Source organism: Hetaerina americana, unplaced genomic scaffold, assembly GCF_022747635.1.
Source record: "Hetaerina americana unplaced genomic scaffold, ioHetAmer1.1.p SCAF_38, whole genome shotgun sequence".
In the NCBI taxonomy this organism is placed as follows: domain Eukaryota; kingdom Metazoa; phylum Arthropoda; class Insecta; order Odonata; family Calopterygidae; genus Hetaerina; species Hetaerina americana.
In genome coordinates, this window is record NW_027286963.1 from 2,988,744 (window position 1) to 3,010,045 (window position 21,302).

Below are 21,302 nucleotides of genomic sequence, written 5' to 3' on the forward strand. Positions count from 1 at the left end.
ATAATATGCTACATTAGCGCTCCATTAATCAATTTCTAGTCTAGTACAAGGGCAAACAAAAATTTTTTGATGGGCTACCTTTCACAATCACACTATAGAAAGTTGAATAGTAGAATCAGCACAATTGTAGGGGTTACAGGAAGAGTAGAAGTGTAACCACAATCTCTATTTGTTATTCTTCGAAGTCATCAGTTTGGGACTTACTCAGAGAAAGAATATCCTTACGCTAAAGGCTACTCTGTCACGTGTGACTGCTCTTTATTACAGTAGCTTAAGCCTCGAGAATCTCTCTTGTTATTCGACACTGATTGACTTGAATAGTGTGTCTCTCGTCTCGAAAGATAAAAAATATAGCCATCTTCTCCCAAGACTACATTCCCGCGGCTATAGAATAACGCAAATGTAGAGAATAATGGCCCACTCAAGAACGACCTTAAGGTGTGAGAAAGCTTCAAATCACCTTTACAATCGATTTGGAACCTGTACGATCCTTGGCCCTATGAGTCACATCGCTTAGTGGATGTTGATGAAACTACAAAAAATCTACTTGGAAAGGTTTACTCTATAAATACGTTGTTACTGCTGTTTCGTCAAATTCAGCATTCATTTGTTTTGGAAGGTAAATACTTGTAATGGCCGTGCACGTTCGGTGTCAACAACCGTTGCTCGATGTGACTATTGTTGTGTGCAATTATTTTTGTTGTTGGAAACCATTTAATTACATTTGGTAATATTGTTTGACTAAATTGCAGCCTTTAAATGCACTGTAACTTAGAAATCCGAGGCATTTTTACAACATACGCGTCGCCATATTGTTAAGGTACTGCCGGCTTCGGTCATGTACCGGTACTTTAAGGCGACCAGGGCACTAACAGGATTTGTTAGAGTGACTGCGCCTTGTGCCAAAAGAGGTATTTTTCACTGTTCATTTGTATATACTCCCAAACTTGAAGAAAACCTATAAATATGTTTGTAATGTGATTGCTTGTTTGTAACAAATTACTCTAAATTCATTTAGCTCCGGAGCCTATTAGATTTTATAGTACGAAAGACCCTGGAAAACCACCTAATCAAAAGAAACCAGTATGTCCGCCACCAACAAAACCTATCGAGCCTTGCCGTCCCAAGGTTTCATTAAAAGAAAAATGCAGGTCTCAAATGGACGACCAACCAAAGCCATGTGGCCCATGGAAAGAAGCCCATGATAAAAAAGATTCAAAGCATACACGTGTGTTGCTTTTCGGGTTAGCAACCACGATTGGCACGTTATTACTGGTTAGTGATAATTTCGTCGTATAAATAATGCATATCATCGTATAACCCTTTCATGTCAGCTGTAAAATGTTAATTGTATTTTTTAGCTGTGGTGGTATGGAGTTTTTAATCCAACTACTGAAAGCATTTCCACGAAAAGGAAGGTCAAGAGTATGTATATTGCATAATTTCTCAAATTAACTCCATGAAATTACAATTATTATTGACTACTTCTTTTTTTATTCAGAAAAAACGAGAACAGTCGAAAAGATTCCGAAAGATTCTAGTGAAATTCCGTCATGTGTACCATATCTATTAGTTGGTGGAGGAACCGCCTCACTTTCTGCATTTAGAGCAATAAAAACAAAGGACCCAAAAGCCAAGGTAACAGTCAACATCAGTTTGTAAGAACGAGTGTTTAATTGATATTTTATTTGACGTAATATTTGCTATGTTTAAATGCATAATAATAATGCTCGTGTAGTTCACCCTAATGACGTCTTTTTCCCAAATATCCAGCTCTGTGGCAAGCTGGTGATTGTAATTCTTGGTGTGGGGAAGATGAAATGTAGTGGTTATTCTTGCATCTCTCTGCATGTCTTTTTGTTAATATTTGGTAATAAGTGGAAATTATCTATTACTAATTGCTAACTTCGCTCGTAGTCTGTCTCTCAAAATAGTCATTACTATTACAATACGTTTTGTGCATATTTTAATTTGCTAAGAGTTTTGGTTTTACATTAATCACGTAGAATGAATATTCATGCTTCTCTAATGTCTCGTATTCAAAGCAGTCTTAATTTACCACGAAAAGGAAGGCCAAGAGGATGTATATTGCATTATTTCTCAAATGAGACTCGTGAAATAACTATTATTATTAACTTAATATTTTTTTATTCGGAAAAAACGAGAGCAGTTGAAAAGATTCCGAAAAATTCTAGGGAAATTCCGTCTTATGTTTCACGAAGTTACAAATCTCATTCTTTGTTTTTTATTTGGTTCACTAATATTGCCAAACCCACTTTTAGTTCGTATCATAGCGATTTTGTAGCAGTAAGGGTAAGTGAACTGTTCATTGTAATGGTACAAGGACATTGAATACAATTGCGTAATCCCATCTGTTTACTCTACATTTTAAGAATGTCATAAGAACTTCACAAGTGGTATTCCTGTTAATGATATCCTTCCCCTGGGCATTGAATGAAACAATCTTAAGGCTTTATAATGATACATATACGTTTATTGTAAAATATAAACTATATTGTTTGTTGCATTTTTAAATGCAACTACTGGTAAAACTCACTAGTTAGTCTCGGTTTAATTCTTTAATGGGTCAGTCGTAAAAGTGCATTAACAAAAGCCTGAGATGCTGCTGTTAGCTTAAAACAATCGACATGTGCATGTTGTCCGTAAATAAAAACAAGATCTCAGGTATACCTTTTTAATATCTATTACATGTTTGTTTGACTTAGGGAACTGAATATTTATTTTTACATCATTAAAGATCCGTTGAATACAGCTATTTAAACAAAGGGAGTGCATCCTTCAATACCTTAAATATATGGAAACATAGTTGCCAAATTATCTGGGATAATGCATGCATATAGAGTCCATTTTTTCTTATACTTATGTAGTTTTTTTAAGGTGATTTATTCTCGTGCTGTCTGACTATTAGGAAAAGTTGTGTTGCATTGTCAGCATGTTATAGATGCTTTTAAATTGCAATGGTGTAGTGTATGTATATATTATGTGATCTATGCTTTCAGGTGCTGGTAGTATCTAGCGAAAGTGAGTATCCTTTCATGAGGCCTCCCTTATCCAAAGAGCTTTGGTTTAGTGATAATGAAGAAGCAGTAAAAAATCTTACCTTCAAGCAATGGAATGGCAAGGAACGAAGGTGTGTTGTTTAAGCATGTGCATATTCATAAATGTTAATCATCTCAATTTTACTTGGCATAATTTATTGTGATATTCAACTTGCAACGTTTTTGATATTTATTATTTTGCATTCAATCGCTGTAACTACATGGCTTGTGTACCCATCTCAGTCAAACTAAAGTAGATGTGTGTAATCGAAGAATTTAAGAACTAAGTCTGACAATGTTTCATTGGAACAAGTAGTTCAGTACTCCCTGTGCTGGATTCAGTAATTTCTTTAAATGGATTTAGATAATAGTAATGGATGGATTTAGTAATATCTTTTATGGATGAATGTGGATCAGTCTTATCTGTCAGAACCTGACACATTGTGAGTGGTTAATTGTATCTTTTCGATATGACTGAATCTGCTATTTTTTTATTTTTATTGCCTTAAACACCCCCTTGGTGTACCTGTGATGAAATAATGAATATCACTTGAGTTTTCAGTAATGACAAGGATTAGTACCTGTGTAATAATAATTGTTTCCCTTTGTTGTCATGGCCAGTCTCTTTTTTGAGCCGGATGAGTTTTATGTTCAGTGCATGGAATTGATGGGCAGCCCCAATGGCGGTGTAGCTGTTGCCAGAGGTTGGAAAGTAGTGAAAATTGATCCTGATGAGCAAATTGCATACCTCGAGGATGGGTACCAAATCAAATATGGGAAGTGCTTGGTTGCCACAGGTGAATATTTGGAGTGTGTAGACTGGTGTCATTAGTCACTACTTGTCAGAAATCTTATGACGTACTGAATTTTCATTTCAAGGGGCTATTATCTTATTATGAAGTGTGTCAGAACTTGTCAATATATTCTGTGCAAAATGCCTGCTGGCTATATTTAAAATAATACTATTCAATACATTCCACCTCAACTCATATTTGAGTGCTGAATATAGATGGTAGCCCCTCTGAAAACTCTCAGTAATTCTTGGTTATTTGCTAATCTTGGAATGTTCCTTTTTAATGGTTGATCTTTCGTACATTTTAGTGAATTCAAGCATACAATTTAAAATGCATTTTCAAGAAAATCGTGAAGGGCCCAGTTGTAATTTTGAAAATTAGTTTCTTGATTTTGCAAATTTATCCGTGACATTTTCTTTGGTACGCATTTATTTTGGTGCTGTTGGGTTATTCCCTTGCCACATGGCCCATTCCTCGTGGTCAACTTGTACCATAATCAAAGCTGTTGTTAATTTTCATATGACATGTTATACAATGCTTCATTGCTTTCAATGAATGTCTGCCTGTATTTCATTCACTCTTAAGCTTTATATTCATGTGCTGTGACAACAACTGTAATTTTTATCCTTCCCTTGAAAATTATTGCTCTCCAATGTGCTTAGTTTAATGCAGTTTTAATGAATGGTGTTCACTTCTGAAGGAGAAAGTCAATTCTAGGGCTTTCGCTGGATTTAAGGAATGTCATATTACATGATCAGCTTAATTTGAAACTTGCCAGTTACAATATACGAATATCCAAGTGTGAGATTCATTCAGTTATCATGTAGCAGAGGTCCATAATTCCTAATTTCCTGCTTCCCTGAATACTTAGTTATGTCTGGCCTCTGGAAGGAAATGGTGGCCTCTGGCTTTGTTTTGGAAGTTCAGTATAAAAATGAACCTAATTTTTCCTTTGCTATTTAAAATTGTCAATAATGACATTTTTCATCAAACGCACTTGTTGGACTAGAAATGTTGCAATGAAAATGGAATTCTTGCTAAAGAAGAATTGATCCTGTTGACAAATACATCCTCTTTATTCATCAGCTGCATTTTTATCAGAAGCTATTTGTTACTTCAGTGTTTTACAGGTGTGAGAAATTGCCATCATTCAAAGGGTTGCTAAGTTTCTTAAAGATTGATGCATTAATCCTACTCCATAAGTACAGGGTTTAATTTTCAACTTAAAATATTTAGACTTACCTTAGGATTAGTCTCATCGGTCATTGAGGAACTGCTGTTAGTGCCTCGATGTATATTCTGTCCAAACTACATGTTAATGAATCAATCTGTATTATTTTATCGCTAAACTATCTAGGTGGAACTCCAAAAAGTTTACCGCTTTTAGAGAATGATACGAATAAAGAAGTGAATGACAGAGTCATTCTTTTCAGAAGTATACCAGATTTTATGAACTTAGATCAAATAACTAAGGAGGCAAAATCAATAACAATAATTGGAGGTGGTTTTCTAGGAAGTGAATTAGCCTGTGCTCTTGGACGGAGAGGTTAGTTAATTTTACGTTTAACTTATGCATTGCATTTGTGTTTGAGAATATTCGTATCTATTCATTGTGCATAACTTTTTCAGGACAGAAAACGGGAATGGAAGTGAATCAAGTATTCCCAGAAAAGGGCAATATGGGCAAGATTTTGCCTAAATATTTGAGTGACTGGACAACAGATAAAATACGCAAAGAAGGCGTTAAAGTGATACCAGAGGCATTTTTAGAAAGCATAAACTTTGAAAGTAATTCTTTGATGCTCTCACTAAGCAATGGTAAAAAGGTAAGGCATGTGAATTGAGTTTGAAGAAATGGTTGTTATGCTGTTGAAGGAAATACTAGTTGACCATCACACTGAAATGATATTCTTCTTAGATGAAAACAGATCAACTGGTGGTTGCAGTTGGCATTGAGCCAAATACTGAGTTAGCAGAGACTTCCAACTTGGAAGTTGATGAAGACTGTGGTGGATTTGTCGTTAATGCTGAATTGATGGCACGCACAAACCTATGGGTTGTAAGTTTCAAAGCACTTGAATATTTTTAATTCTATGAGTTAAATAATTTTCTGAGCCTTAGATACTAATTTTTCTTTTTAATAGGCTGGTGATTGCTCATGTTTCTATGATGTGAAATTGGGACGACGGAGAGTTGAGCATCATGATCATGCTGTTGTGTCAGGGCGTTTGGCGGGAGAAAATATGACTGGAGAAGGTAATAAAAATATGTCCCATCTGCACGGAAATGCATGAATGTTTATATTTTGGTGTAGAAGGTTCCTTTGGTTTGGTGGACATGAGCTAGCTAATGAGTTGAGTTTCGAGTGAGTGGTAATTTTACTGTGGCAAATGCATTAACTTTTATTGAAACTGAATTAGATTGGCTATTTGTTCACCACTACGTAATTGGCATTTTTCATCATACAATAAGGCACAGTGGGTTTCAATTGGTTTGAACCAGAGGTCTCTTTGCCTTTCAGATCTTTTAAGATCTGGAAGATGAACTGTTATACTGTATTCCGAATAGTTAATGCCAAAAGCGAAAATAATCAGTGGAAGGATTGCATCTTGGTATAGTTTTTTTTATTTTGTTGTAATAAGCAAAGCTTTCCTTTTGAAAAGTTTTTAAATTAATTTTTTCCCTTTTCATCACTCTTATTTCACCTCTTAAAGGCATATTCCAGTAGCTTGTTTGTCCAAAATCAAAAAAAGTTGGCGAAAATTCCAAAAATGTTTATGGTAATCAAATAAATCTGTATAAAATCATATGAGCAACTGCTTCAAAAGAAAAAGGAGAGTTATACTTTCGATAAGTGGGTAAAAAATTGTACATTTTACTCCAGTGCATTTCAATTTAAAATATTTAAACAAAACTGTGAATATTATGTGTGCATCCACATGTTAGAATTTTCTCTAGTGGAAACATCAAATATATATGCTAAGGCAAGTCTACTATGTGGCGTACTCGGTAGTATTGGTATTTAATAATTGTTGGTCGTTAACTATTTGATTGAAAAATGAAATAATTCTTATATTTTTATTACATATATATTTTAAAAGCCAAATACATAAATTAATTACATAGAAAAAAGAGAACCCATAGTTGTATTCAGAAAGAGCCGATTTTAGTTTATCTGGATAATCTAAATGAATGTTTCAAATTACATATTTTTTCAATATATTTATAAAATCTGAGTGAACTGACCCAATAGCCTGCTCAGTTAAAACCCCTAAAGCATTTTTTGCATTATTCAGCAATATTCTATTTCATGGAAAAATGTGGCATGTATTTTTGGATAAGGTATGCCACAAGTAGCTCTTGCAAATATTGTTGATTTCATCCTGAAAGATTTACCCAATTTGCAGCTAAGGCATGAGGCAGTGAACTTTTTAAATCTTTGTACGTATTCTGAAGTGGCTACAAAATTAGTTCGAAATGCTATTATTTTGCTTAATGACATTTTGCATGCATTTTCATTGAAACTACATTTGTCATGGTGAAAATCTTCTCAAAAACACTCAAAACAAGCTTGCATTTGAAGGTATAGTTAGGGTATTATATATGTAATGTTACACAGTAATGTCTTAATTATTATGCTGAATAAGAATTCCAAACATTTTGGTTGGTGCATAGGTGACATTCTAAAATGAGGCCAGTGTTTACCTAGAATGTTTTCAGTGCTTGTCAAGGAAAACATTGGCACTCATTACTGGTAAAAATCGATTATCAAATTCTATTTTATTAGTGCTTTTGTTTGGTTTCAAGCCAGTTTCAAAATAATTATTTTTTTGCCTTAATTTAATACAAACAAATCACATGGCTTATAATATTTACTTTATAATAATATGTGGGGAGAAATAGACACAAAAATATTTTTCAGAATCAGGGCCTGCCGTACAACATTGAAAACGTGTTCAGATTATTCTTTGATATATTTCTACCACAAAATGACTATTTAATCAAAATTTAAAAACCTGACACTTATGACACTATATAAATGAATTCTATCTCACCCTAATTGTGTGAAAAGGTATTGACGACGAATTAGATGATATAAAATGGTTAAATAAATAAAACAGCCTCTGGCATCACTTTGTGGAAAATCTTCATGTTGAAATTGATTATGAACAACTTGGCTTTTCCACATTTAAAATTTTTTATTCATTTAGAAATATTTTCTATGTGGAAAAGCCAAGTTGTTCATATTCAATTTCAATGGTTGAATAATGAATGCAATAATAATAATATACTTTATTCATCTTATAATTATATTCACATATGGTAGATGTCGTCATTTAGGAACATACAGTTGTTCATAGATAATATAGTATACACAGTATACAATCACATAAAATACTTAATTGAAAATATTTGCATACATACACCTAGTATTCTACTCACGCTAGACCTTATAATTTTAAGCTAGTAAAGTCGAGCTCATAATACTCCTCTATTGAGTATAAAGGATTGGAGGTAAGCCAATCACACAGCACCCTGCGGAACACTACATTGCGGGTTGACTTTACAGATTTTGGAAGCATATTAAACAATTTGATAGGTAGACCTTCAACTTTGTAAGTCCTATCTAGCCTTCAGTATGGAAAATCCATATTAGACTTTGCTCTGGTGTTATGGCTGTAAACGTCAGCCCTAGTGGAGTACATACTCGTACTTTCTTTTACATGAACTCATGAATAGAATATATATAAATTGTTGACAGTCATAATTTTTAAATTTAAAAAGAGAGGTCTACAGTGTTCAAGTGGACATGCAAAGGGTAATTCACATCCAAAAATGGAAAAATTAATTATTTCAAACTTGGAAAAAATTTAGTTATTGTAAAATGCATGCATGCCTATGGAATTTCTACATTCCATCATTGGCATGTGATGTACTAGGCTGTGGGTATCTTTGGGAAGAAGAAGTAAATTTTTGAAAAAGCTATTTATTTTACACTGGTTGCTTCTTTGGAGTTATTTACAAATTATTATCTCCCACAGAGCTGTATAGTCTATAACATTTTTGCATGTCTATGTCCTAAGTCTCATCTATAAAATGAAATTTTGCATCATTTTATAGATGTACCTTTTATGATAGTACCTGGGCTCTTTTGGACTTTTGAGATTTTACCATATTTTTCCACAGGCTCCTACAGATTCCATAGACATATTTCCCTCTGTCATATAAAACTTGATCTAGATTGGTTGATACAGTAGAATACCTAGGCATAACTATCACTGACAACTTACCTGAATAATGGGGTCCCCACATGCGTTTAAACGGCAGGCATACTAGTAAAAAGTTGGAATTCATTAGATGCATTGTTGGAAAGAGTGAGCATAAAGTCAAGGAGCATTGCCGCTATGATCTCGTGAAACTTCTTTTAGAATGTACATGCAATGAATGGGATCTGACAGAAAAAGACCTTCAATTGTTTCTGGCTCAACCTTGTGGAAATTCATTTTAATGAAATTAAGAATACAAAGTAACTTTCCACTGTCCTTTATTAGCGTACAACCGGTTTCAACGCTCAAGCGTCAAATAGGTACCTGATGATGACGCTTGAGCGTTGAAACCGGTTGTACGCTAATAAAGGGCAGTGGAAAGTTACTTTGTATTCTTAATTTCATGAAAAAGACCTTATTCGGGAAATTGAGAAGTTTGATTTGTTGACATCTATTATGACAGAATGAGACATATCATAGAAATGCTTCTAGAGCTTGGTTGGGAATTATAAGAATAAAGAAGATTTAATGCCAAGTTGAACCTGTTTAATAAATTTTGAGCAATTTAAATATGCGAGTCTTGTCAATTATTAATATTTCAGTATATATGGTTCAATTGTGGGTTGAGGTAATCCAGGAGTAGAGTGTTGGATTACTGACTGGAGGATCCGGGTTCGCATCTCGGGCAAGCCTCTTTGGGTACCCTCCGCTTCACACAAGCTTGGTGAATTTTAGGGTACCAGATCTTCCTTGGAAACCATAGCCAACACAGGGAAAGGAACTGGCCTCCCTACCCTGATGTGTGAATTTCACACGCCATCAGGCTTAGTATTGGGTGAACCTACCAAACCAGCTTTCAGGTTGATTCCTGTGTTTATGGTTTTAATGGTTGCTTGGATCATGAATATTTAACTCAAGAAACAGACTACAGAACTAGCAGAGTCAAGCACTCCTTCCTACGGACAATACATGATTGTAACTTTAGGTTTATAGCCAACAAGAATGCCACTTGCTACCTAGAATGTCTAGAGAATAAATAGTTTCATTTGTCTGCATATATTTTTACACTTATCTCACAAGTTTTGTCTCCAAATCCCTTCCCGCATGACTGAGTTAGACAAATACTATTGAATGTGGTGCATGTTAAAACCCTTGAACCATCTCTTGTTGTTCTTTCAAGCTTTCTTATTTCACCCACTTATACCTCCCTCTCTGTGGGGTTGATTCTTCATGTGGTGAGCTACCATCGCCACGGTACCGCCTTTTCTATATGTGGCCTCGGGTGGGGATCATGGCTTAATTAATGTTTTCACCCTCATGCTTTCCAGTTGTGCATGAAATGCCTTAGTATGGTGGTGGGCTATCTTATAAGTGGTTGATGTTTATTTTATCCCCTCCTATTTAATGTACCTGAAAACTCTGTTGATTGGAGTCGTTTAAAGCAAAGTTTTCCACTTACATATAATGTGCATCACCATGAATGTCCTATTTGGGGATTTTAAGTAATGTTTTTTCTCTCTCTCTCGGTCTTCGTAAAAACCTCTCTCTCTCATCATTCACTCTTTCCACTTGGTTCTGGTACCCCCTGCCACACAAATTTTTGGTGGATCCTGAGGTATTTGCATGGATGAAGTTGGTTGAAATGATTCATTACCTTGAACATAATTATTCATTTTCCAATTTCAAGAAAGTTCTTTGTTGACTGCTGTGAACTTATGATAGTGTTTATGCATGAAATAAATATAATTAAATATGACTGGTACTGATTCATATTACATTATGGTGTTATATATTTGCCAAGTGTTACACCATTTTTACCCTCTTCACAAGAATTTATTGATGTAACTTGTACATTCACATGCACTTATACATAGAAACATATTTATGCTTCTATGGATTTTCGGTTTCCAATCTCTTAATTTTCTCAAATTTTTTTGTTTGTTCATTTCTATACTTGATCTGAACCACAGTTTTGGATATTATCTATCATAAATTCCTATGTATTACTGATAAATATTTTGTCACTCCCCCAATATTTATTTCTGGTCATTTTGATCAGCTTGATCTAGGCTTTCATTAGCTGATTCCTATATTGCTCTCTCTGTAATTTGATTAATTCTTCCAGTGCAGTTTTGCCAGTTTTTCATTTCTTGTTGATACCTAGCTTAGTGTAGCAGCACTTTGGGGATCTTGAAGCTAACCTCTTGTGAAGGTATTCAGCATGCCTCAATTAAAATAATTTTGTTTTTTTTACAAGTAATCATTTTAGCTATTAAGTTTTCAGTTTTCTCTCTCATTAAGAAGTGTGGTTTACAAAAAAATGGAAACCATAGCAAAAGAATCCCATCAGGGACATGCTAGTTTTTAATGCAATGAAAAATGTTTGGATTGTTTATTAAGCACAATATTTTTGTTTTAACAATTTTTGTACTGCATCTCATACCATACAGTTCCAGAAACTTTGTGCTTTGTAGTACACATTTTGTTCCCCCGAATTTTTTAAATCATCCTTATGGTAAACTTGGCATTATTAAAAGTGAGTTTTTCTTTATTTGAAAAGTTTTACGACGTGACCTTACTAAATAGATTTTGATAAATGAAGAGCAAAAAGATTTATTAAAATCTATCATGTAAGGCAAAATAAGATTTTGATGTGAGTTGAAATTTACCATCCATATAGATCAAAGCCCTCTCTTACAAAAAAAATAAGTCTTTACTTATGCAAAAAGTCGAATCACATGAAGAATTTTTTATTGAGGCTGTATGGTGTACATGTGATATGTGATTCTTGTTGGCCTAATGAATTATTTAGTCTGACAGAATCGACTCATTCTACAGTTTAATGTGATTTACATACTTAACTAAAGTTAATTTGATTCATTAAGGGAGGAAAATGTTTACTTTTTGTCGTGATAGCATCAATCAAAAGAAAATTTTGTAATCAAAGAATAATTTAAATGGAAAATATCTATGGAGGTGTAAAGAAAGAAGTTTCTATGTCTAGCAGGAAAGTATTATCGTGTTTTACAGTGAAAATAACCTTTATGTAATAATTCAGTCTAATGAAAAATTATTTTTTAATCCTTAATAGCTAATGCATATAAGCACCAGTCAATGTTTTGGTCGGATTTGGGCCCTGATGTGGGCTATGAAGCCATTGGAATTGTGGACTCATGCTTACCAACTGTGGGAGTATTTGCCAAAGCCACCGAGAAGGATACACCGAAAGCAGTGGTGACAGCCACTGGGAATAGTGATCGGTCAGAAACAGAAACTGTAAGTGAACTTGGTTGATTATATTTCCTCCTCTTAGAACTGTCTGGGTACTTTTCTCAAGAGATCTTTTGTCCCCATGCAAATGAGCAGTGTGAAAATAAATGCACTAGTCAATTTATTGGGGACTGAGAGTCCTTCATATAAAAACTTTATCCAAATTGTTTTCACTGATTGAGAAACCAGTAGTCTGGATAAGATAGACCCTCTCTGAAACATTTATTTATAAAAGAAGATGATTGTAGTGTTTATCCGTTAGTATAACTGTACAGGATTTCACAATATTTAAAAAATATAATTTGATTGTCTGCAGTGCTTGATATTTGGGAGGATTTTGCCACAATTTTCAGCCTCATTGCAAGCACCAAAAGTGTATGAATGGAATGACTTGGCCTATTTTCTACCCACTGTTCAGTTTATTGTGGTCAATCTCACTAAAGCACTTAATTATTTCTGCAAAGATAATGCCTATTCATTTATTTGGGGAAAAGAGTGCCTTGCAATGTTTGATATCGTACACCCTCCTGCAAGATAATGTTTTATAGTAATTGCTTTGTAAAAATAGTTTTATGATAATTGCTGAAAAAACATTACTGATTTCATAGCCTCCATTAATTACACTGTAACTTAGTTGAGCTGAAAGTTTTGTTGTATTCTCAAGGGTGCTAGTGATAGATATTCAAATAATATCAGTCATTTAAGCAGACTGGGTGAGATTTTGTGGTGTTATTTTAGCCCTAATGGATGCCCTCTGGTGTGCCATATAAGTGAAGTATTTGATCCTTCTGAAAATATGTTCAAGGGTAGTCTCCTTGCTGTATTTTTGTTGAATGTAGAGTGGACACGGATCAAATCTTCTAACATAAAATTCATAGCATTATCACTTCCCCTCTGTCTTCCCTTTTTTTTCATGCTAGTCATTCTAAATTTTTTTTCATTTACCTTGGATAGATATAAGGTAACAGTCTTGAAAATATAATTTCTATCAGCATGCTGCTGTTTTGGTTCACCAAACAAATATTGTTTTAGTTAATGAGTGTTTGTTAATGTTAGCTATTTTCTTTATTTTGGTACTTGATTCAGAACTTAAGAGACTACATATATTATTTGAAATCAGATTGGTAAGTAGTTGTTCATCATGTATTTCAGGCCGCAAAACCAGTGAAACCTAGTAGTGGCGATATGCAACCTCCCAAGGACGGAGAGGATTATGGAAAAGGAGTGATCTTTTACCTACGAGATGACATAGTAGTTGGAATAGTGTTGTGGAATGTGTTCAATAGGATGGCTGTGGCTAGGCAGGTGAGTTTTAGTTAGGCGTAGTTATCCTTCAAGGAGGTCATTTGTAAGAATTTAAAAGTATTCCATAAATTTTGATGTTTTGAGAGGTATTTGATGATTTGAATTCCTTTTTGCAGGTTCTTCAAGAGGACAAAAAATATGAGGATCTCAATGAAGTGGCCAAGTTATTCAATATTCATGGGGATTAGATGGCTGTTTCTCGAACATTTTATTTTTCTGAAGTGGAGGACTGAAAAAAAATGGACACTTAGTTGTTATAAGCTTTCTACGTATTTTGCAGGTTAAATGTTTTTTGAAAGGGTGCAAATCCAGGAGGCTACATGATCTTTCATGGTCAAAAGCTCCCATTAGGTTGACGTTCACTAATATTTATGAAAAATAAATGAGTGAATTGAAATAGCTGGATGCATTTACATAGTGCTGTGCACATTCATTCAGGAGCCAACAATAATGCACACTCCAGTCTTGGCATTAGATGAAGTCATCACCTGGTTATCCAGATGTATGTATATATATTAATGGTGATTTATACCTTTTATTAAATAGTTAACATTTGTTTTCTTTCTGTTGGCCCTAAAAATGTTTAAATTAACTTCCGATTTCATTTTTACTTGAATTACATTTAGTTTATTACTCCAAATGAAATGTATTTAGTAAGTTGTTGCTATTGATCCCCAATTGAACCATGTTATGGTACATACACCTGAAAATTTAATAAGTTAACTTGAAGTTATCACTTGTAAATTTTGCATTTTTTTCTATAATGGTGTATAAATTGTTTGGCTATTAACTAGCAATTGGTGATGTTGACACTTTTTAAGTATTAGTTGCTTCACGATGAACTTGCTTTAAATGATGCGACCAAGCTCAGTTGACAGTTCTAGTGACACCAGAAGATATATTACAGTGATGAACAGTCCTAGTTTGCATTGTTTTATTTCACATTGAAAATCAAAATTTATTATACCTTATACCACCCACCTAAATGGTAAAAACTTGCAACTTTCTACAGTGTAAGAACGAATCTTGGAAGTTCATTTTCAGGTTACTTTTTTAAATCTGACATTGATATCCGAAATTAATAGTGGCTTCATTCAGTGTGTAGATTCAATATACATTGAAATGTGATGCTACTTTGTGGGGATATTTTGCTAATTATTCACAGTACATATGCCAAGTGATTTGCTCAATCACTGAATCCTGAATTTTTACTCAAATGTGAATGCAGTTGTGTATTTATTTATGTCTTGCATGATACTGAGCATTTATTTTTTGAATTGGTTACAATAGTGCTCCAAGATATTGTTTCAAGTCTACGGTCATGATTCTGCGGGTTCATGATCCTTGGGGCCAATTGATACTATGTTGTGATGTTTACCTTTCAAACATGGCAACAATTGAAAATCATTATGATATATGATGCTAATTATATATTTTGGAAGAAGGCTATTGATGTTGACCATCAATAAAAAACTTAGTGCATTTATATTTTGCAGTAGCAAACATAAGGGGAGATGGACTTATTTTAACTGGAAACTAAAGCGCCTACAGTTCTTCTGAAGCCTCTGAAAGTCATAATTTTATGAGACCTTTATTTATCTACTTTTTATGTAAGATTTACATAGTTTAATTAGACATCTTATTTGTGGTATTTAACATGAAGCATTGTGCAAATTAGTCCTTCCTTATCCAATGCCAGCAGCGAACGTAGGAAGCCTCTTCGGGAACATTTTCACTTGTAAGAAAATATCATTTTTTAATATTTTGCTAGAAAAACAAGAGCATGTTTAATTTGAAATTAATAGCACTGATCAAGAGACCTTGCAGTATATATTGAATTCTCAAGGGACAAAGGTTATTAAGTGTATAGGTAACATTTTGAACTTAATTAAAGCGAGGAATATACCATAAGGGTAAATAGAATTGGATCAACGGCTGTATATATTTACCCTCTAAAATATTTTACTGCATACTTCCTGGATGATTATAAAACATACTCAATAGCTTTACTCTTTTTCGCCTACCCGGGTTCATTTTAGGAAGCCATGAATAGGTTAAAATTCAAGACAAATATCAAAAATCAACTGTTAAAATTGGCATAGAAATGTTATCAAAATGTTAGAAAATTATTTTCAGAATTCCGCCATAAATGCATTAACGTGGAGGTAGTGATTTCAGGACATTGACTACTTTCCATATCAACGTAGAAATGCTGGCTAATAGCAGCTTGACTTAGAAGGGCACGTTAAACTAAAATGTGCCGTAAATGTCTGTGGAATGCATAGTGTATTATAAATAGGAGTGTAGAAAAGAATTGAAGGTTGGCATGGGATTCTGTTTTCAAAGTAAACATACAGTAAGTATTCAACTTAAATTGGTTAATTCATTCCAAAAACAGTGTGATTCGAAAACCTTTAAACCAGTACATATTTAAGTTTGTATTATTTTTTCAACCGACGCACGTGTGCCACTTATACTAATGGCAATGTTAAGCGACTTTGGTGGAAACAACAGGAAATAACTATCTTTGCAGTGCATGCTCGTTTGTTCCGATTCATAAGATTATTATACAAATTTTATGTTAACTTCTTTGGAGATAAATGCAGGTATAAGGAAAAATATGCCTAATAATGCGATGAAAACTAAAATGTATTCATGACTAACATGACACATTTATAAAGTTATACATTATCTAACTAAATAATTGCACATTGGCATGATTATACATGTACATGGCCCTAGCAGACATATTTTGCCAATTCTGCCATAGAAAATCACCTGCTTATGGAATTACAGACAATGAAGCCTTAAAAAAATTAATTTTAATTTTTTGTGTGTGCCAATACTTGTCAGGTTCAAAAGGACTACTACTATATATATCACACACCTACTGTATTTGTGGAGAATTTTACCAGAGACACTTAAGCAGTATTGTATTAGCTAGGAGGTCAAGAATGGAATATTTAGAATTTATCAAGTCCATAAACCACAAAAATGTTTACCAATTATCCTTTTATCTACAGACTTCCTGGGAAATAAATATTGCTCCATTTTCTTTGTGTGTTGTTAAACCAATTTTTCGTAAAGAACAATGGTATATCATTTATATCTTTTTGCCCCTTGTATTTTTCCAATTATGTATACATAATAGTTTTTGTCAGCATAAATCATCTTGTAGCAGGTATCATCTTCCTGGTGTACGTATGATCATAAAATGCTCAGAGTTTGGATCCCTGACCTCATAGTAACGTACTAATGCTATCTCCATCATGTGAAATCATTATTCCACCTTAATAGCGTGGAACCTTTTTGAGGTCTAGATTTCCTGTTGCTTCAGAAATAATACCCTTTCCACTTGGATCTTCCAGCTCCATAAAATATTCATTTCTAAGTTACGTAGAATCAAATTTTTACGATTTAACAAAATCATTTGCCACGGTATCCAATTCTAATCTTCTGAAGTCCTGGGTTAATCAGTAATTCAACAGCAACATGTTTGGTTGCCATCATTTGCAATGGGCCTCTGGCATCATCTGTTGAGTGACCAGCGAAATATGCGGGTGACCTGAGCTAGGACGTTGAACTGCAGTATTGTGTATCAATGGTATACAACTGCGGATTAGTGTAACTTTCATTTGCATAAGTTAGGGACTTAACTTAGTAAGTCAATATAGTAAGTCAATAGGTCTTTTTAGGTAACTTAAAATGAAATTATTGCATATATGTCTTAATCTCTTTAAGTGCTCATTACCTACACTTATGGCGGTGAGTGCTTTCTTCCTTTAAGAAAATCAGTACAATCTTTCAACGTCAAATTCCTTGGTATTATAATGGGTGGAGAAAACCTCATTATGATTTTACTGGTCAAATATGGAATCATTTTTTTAAATGGGTTTAATTTTAGACTGACCATTCAACCCAATATTTTTAATATCTCTTGATATTCAAAATCAAGATATTTTACTGCCTCTGGGAACACACCGAAGAGGAGAAAGTAGATGAGGAAGAGTTAGATGAGAGAGAAGTTTTTCAAATTATTAAATCGCCTTGTCAACGAGTGACAATGACCGAAAGAGGGTGGCACAGGGGGAAGATTTCCAACTACATGTTGTACATTCTGAAATACCTAGCCGAGTCACATCTAATAATGATGCTTGCCATGTAATTCTTGACACCACATTAATAATCTATCAAGCAGGCGACCTTTTCATTATCATTAGTGAATGCAGCTGCACCATCAATAATAATGTGTAATACTTGGTTTCTAGTTTAAATAAGTTCTCCTAAAGAAGATGCAGCACTATTTGCAAACTTCTGTGCCTTTCGTCTATGTGAATAAGGCTCTGTGATGTGAAATAATTTCCTTACAAACTTTTTTTTGTAAAACTTGATAACATATCTTCAATGTTCTTTTTTAAATTTATTTGGAGTCTAAGGTAAGTTGGATTAATACTTTACATATCTGAAACTTTTATCCTATTTCTATATTGTTAGAAAATAAATGCTTGCATAAATTGTTATACTAGTGCCACATTTTGTATGATGATTGATCCATCTTTCTGTAATTAGGTTGCAAATTATTTTGTGGACTAAAAGAAGTGGTGTAAAATTTTCATCAAGTCTTTTACATGAAATCCCAACATTGAATATATATATATATAACCACAAACAAACACAGCAATCAACATGAAGATCGATTTTTTTTTGCTCCTTACATCACAGTTTTCAGTGCACAATACAAAATATGGTTTACCATTGTCACTGCTGTGTGAAAGTGTAGTTGGCTCTTCATTTGCAAATATTCATGGCAGACTGGAACGATATGAAAATGTAGTCACAGTGATTGAAACATCTTCCATTATGAGGAAAATTAAGACAGCTAAATTGGGTTACCCTTCAATGAAAAATTAGCAGGTTTTAGTATTTATTCATATTGAGACGATTTGTTTAACAGCTTTTCTTTTACTGAAAACTCTAATTAAAACTTTTTATCTTCATTGGATTAGTTTTTCACATATCAAAACGAAGAAACTGGTGTTGATGCATCACGTTCAATCAACTTAGTCCATCTATATGAGAGACAATGAAGTTGAAAACAATCACCTGTTTGGTTTTTTTTCTTTCAAAAGTAATTGGATTGTGGTTTCAATTTTCTTATATTAGTGCATTTAGATGTAAATATTAGTAGGAAATTGGTTTATTTTCAAATTATTAAAAAAGAATGTTTTTACTAGTGAACTAGCAGGAACTTTGTGAAAATTATTAAATGTTTACTTCCATGACAAAACTCATCAGAGTTACTTCTCTCCCAGAGCATTTTAGACCGGGTCAAATTTTAACACACTTTGAAAATATCTTTAAACTTAAACAAGTCATATAATGTCCAGGCAGTCTCAAAATCATGGAGGATGAGAGAAATGATACGAGGGAAAGAATTTGATGGAGTTATTCTTGGAACCAAAGAACTTTTAGAGGAACTCGTCTGCTTGTATGAATTACACTGATAACACAAGTTGATTCTTAGGAAATTTGAATGGACACCCGTTTATGCCTTGTTGGCACTATGCTACATCTTATTGGGGTAGGACCTGCTTTCAAACCCAGGTAGTATAATCTATAATATAACCTGTATTCAAATTAGCATAATCCTACCCATGTTACTAATTGGTTTTTATGGTAGGAGTTATGAACATTCACATTTATATCAATAAAGTTAGTGAATAACACTCATTTGCATGGGTTATTTGCTTTCTGTGTCACACAATATGATTAACTATAATCTGATTCAGTACACATTGAATTGTCTTATAACAATTTTATTTCACACAGTGTGATCAATTCGCACAGCTTTCTGGGAGCAGATGAAGACTTGCACCACAAGTTGGTTGTTGTGAAGTGTAGCTTCCATTTCAAAAGGATAAGGCCGTGGGTTAAAAAATGGAATGTAGATGCATTAAATGGATTGACAAGGAAGGAGTATCACCTGGCTCTACAGAAAATCATGGATGAGAGTACAGAGCTCTGTACTATCATAGTAAAATGGGACTGTATCCAGAAAGGGATATCAAAAGCCACAAATGAAACTGTAGGAACTCTAAATGGGTAAAGGGCAAAGAAACCATGGATCGCAGATTAGATAATTATAGAGGTAGGTGAGAGAAGAAAATGGAAGAATGTAAACACAGAGTTATGCAAAATAAATTACCAAGAGTTAAATAATAAATTGAGACAGGCAACAAATAAAGCAATAGAAACACGCTGGAAGACTCAGTAGGATATGGAAAGTTAGCAAAAGAAAGGTGAAATCGGTGCACTATGTAGAAAGGTTAAATCACTATTGGGAAGATCTGTGAGCAACATCTTATCTGTGTAGAACATGAGGTAGATGAAGATACTTGATGATGAAATAGAAAGGGCATTTAGGTTCCCCATTATCACCAATTCTGTTCAATATATATGTGGAGGAAATGATTAAATAGGCATGGGAAGAACAAGATAGGAATGAAAGTCTGAAGGGAATTTGTAAAATCGGTTAGGCTTGCTGATGACCAAGCTCTAGTTTCTCACTCATCCAAGTGGTTGCAAACATTGCTGAGTGAATTGGAAATCCAGTTTGATAGATATGGGATGAGAATCAGTATAAATAAAGCAAAGTGTATGCGATTTTCCAGAAAGGAAAAGGCTAAGCTAAACATTAAAATAGGATGGAAAATTTTAGAGCAGGTAGAACAGTTTACGTATCTCGGAAGTACTTAAGCGGATAAAATAATACTTTGTAATTCCACAGATTTATTTCACAAACACACGACCCGGGATTCGACGTACAACGTCATCTTCAGGTCGTGTACGTCGAAACCCGGGTCGTACGTTTGTGTACGTCAGGTTTGTACGTCGAAACCCGGGTCGTGTGTTTGTGAAATAAATCTGTGGAATTACAAAGTATTATTTTATCCGCTTAAGTATGAACCGATTCCATAAAATAACGCCTGAAACCATCGATTATATCTCGGAAGTGTTTTGGACCAACATGGTCAAAGTAGTAGGGGCGTGAGGAGAACAATTGCACAAGACAAACAGGCTTTCACAAGGAGGAGGGAGTTGATGACAGGAACTTTGAGTAAGGATCTTAAGAAGAGACTGATATCAAAACTTTGATATAGAGCATAGTTATGTATGGCGTGGAAATGTGGTCACTGAAGCAGGAGGATAGACGTAAATTGGAGGCTTTTGAAATGTTGGTGCTGAGAAGGTGAAATGGACAAGGAGGAAAACAAAGAAGGAAAAACAAAGGGGGTAGTACTAGGTATGGTGGGTGAGAAGAGTGGTTTGTTGAGAGAAATCCTAAGGAAGCAGGAAAAATGGATGAAGGGTGTATTGATAGGCAGTGGGATGTTGAAGACTGTAATAGAGGGGAGAATGTTAGGCAAACGAGGATAGGGATGGTTGGAGGGAGGAAGGAAGCATACAGAGATGAAGAGGGACTTGATATAGAGTAAGTTGCTGGACTTTGTTTGGAGTCACAAAATATTTATTTGGTTGTTGTGTCCATCCAAAACCTACCTTAACCGGTAGATTACTTAATAATAATAACTCATGGATTTGCATAA

General features: G+C 34.2%; 1 protein-coding gene across 1 annotated transcript; it reads left to right on the forward strand.

The window, feature by feature from the left end:
- The first annotated feature begins 632 nt into the window (after window positions 1–632).
- AIF (Apoptosis inducing factor) lies at window positions 633–14,617 on the forward strand. Its single transcript, XM_071589455.1, has 13 exons — window positions 633–911; window positions 1,019–1,275; window positions 1,362–1,425; window positions 1,502–1,638; window positions 3,021–3,151; window positions 3,681–3,856; window positions 5,211–5,399; window positions 5,483–5,679; window positions 5,772–5,912; window positions 5,998–6,109; window positions 12,212–12,396; window positions 13,543–13,695; window positions 13,812–14,617. Exons 1-13 carry the CDS (start codon window positions 839–841, stop codon window positions 13,881–13,883), a joined length of 1,887 nt encoding a protein of 628 aa, XP_071445556.1. The 5' UTR covers window positions 633–838; the 3' UTR covers window positions 13,884–14,617.
- Window positions 14,618–21,302: the final 6,685 nt, after the last annotated feature.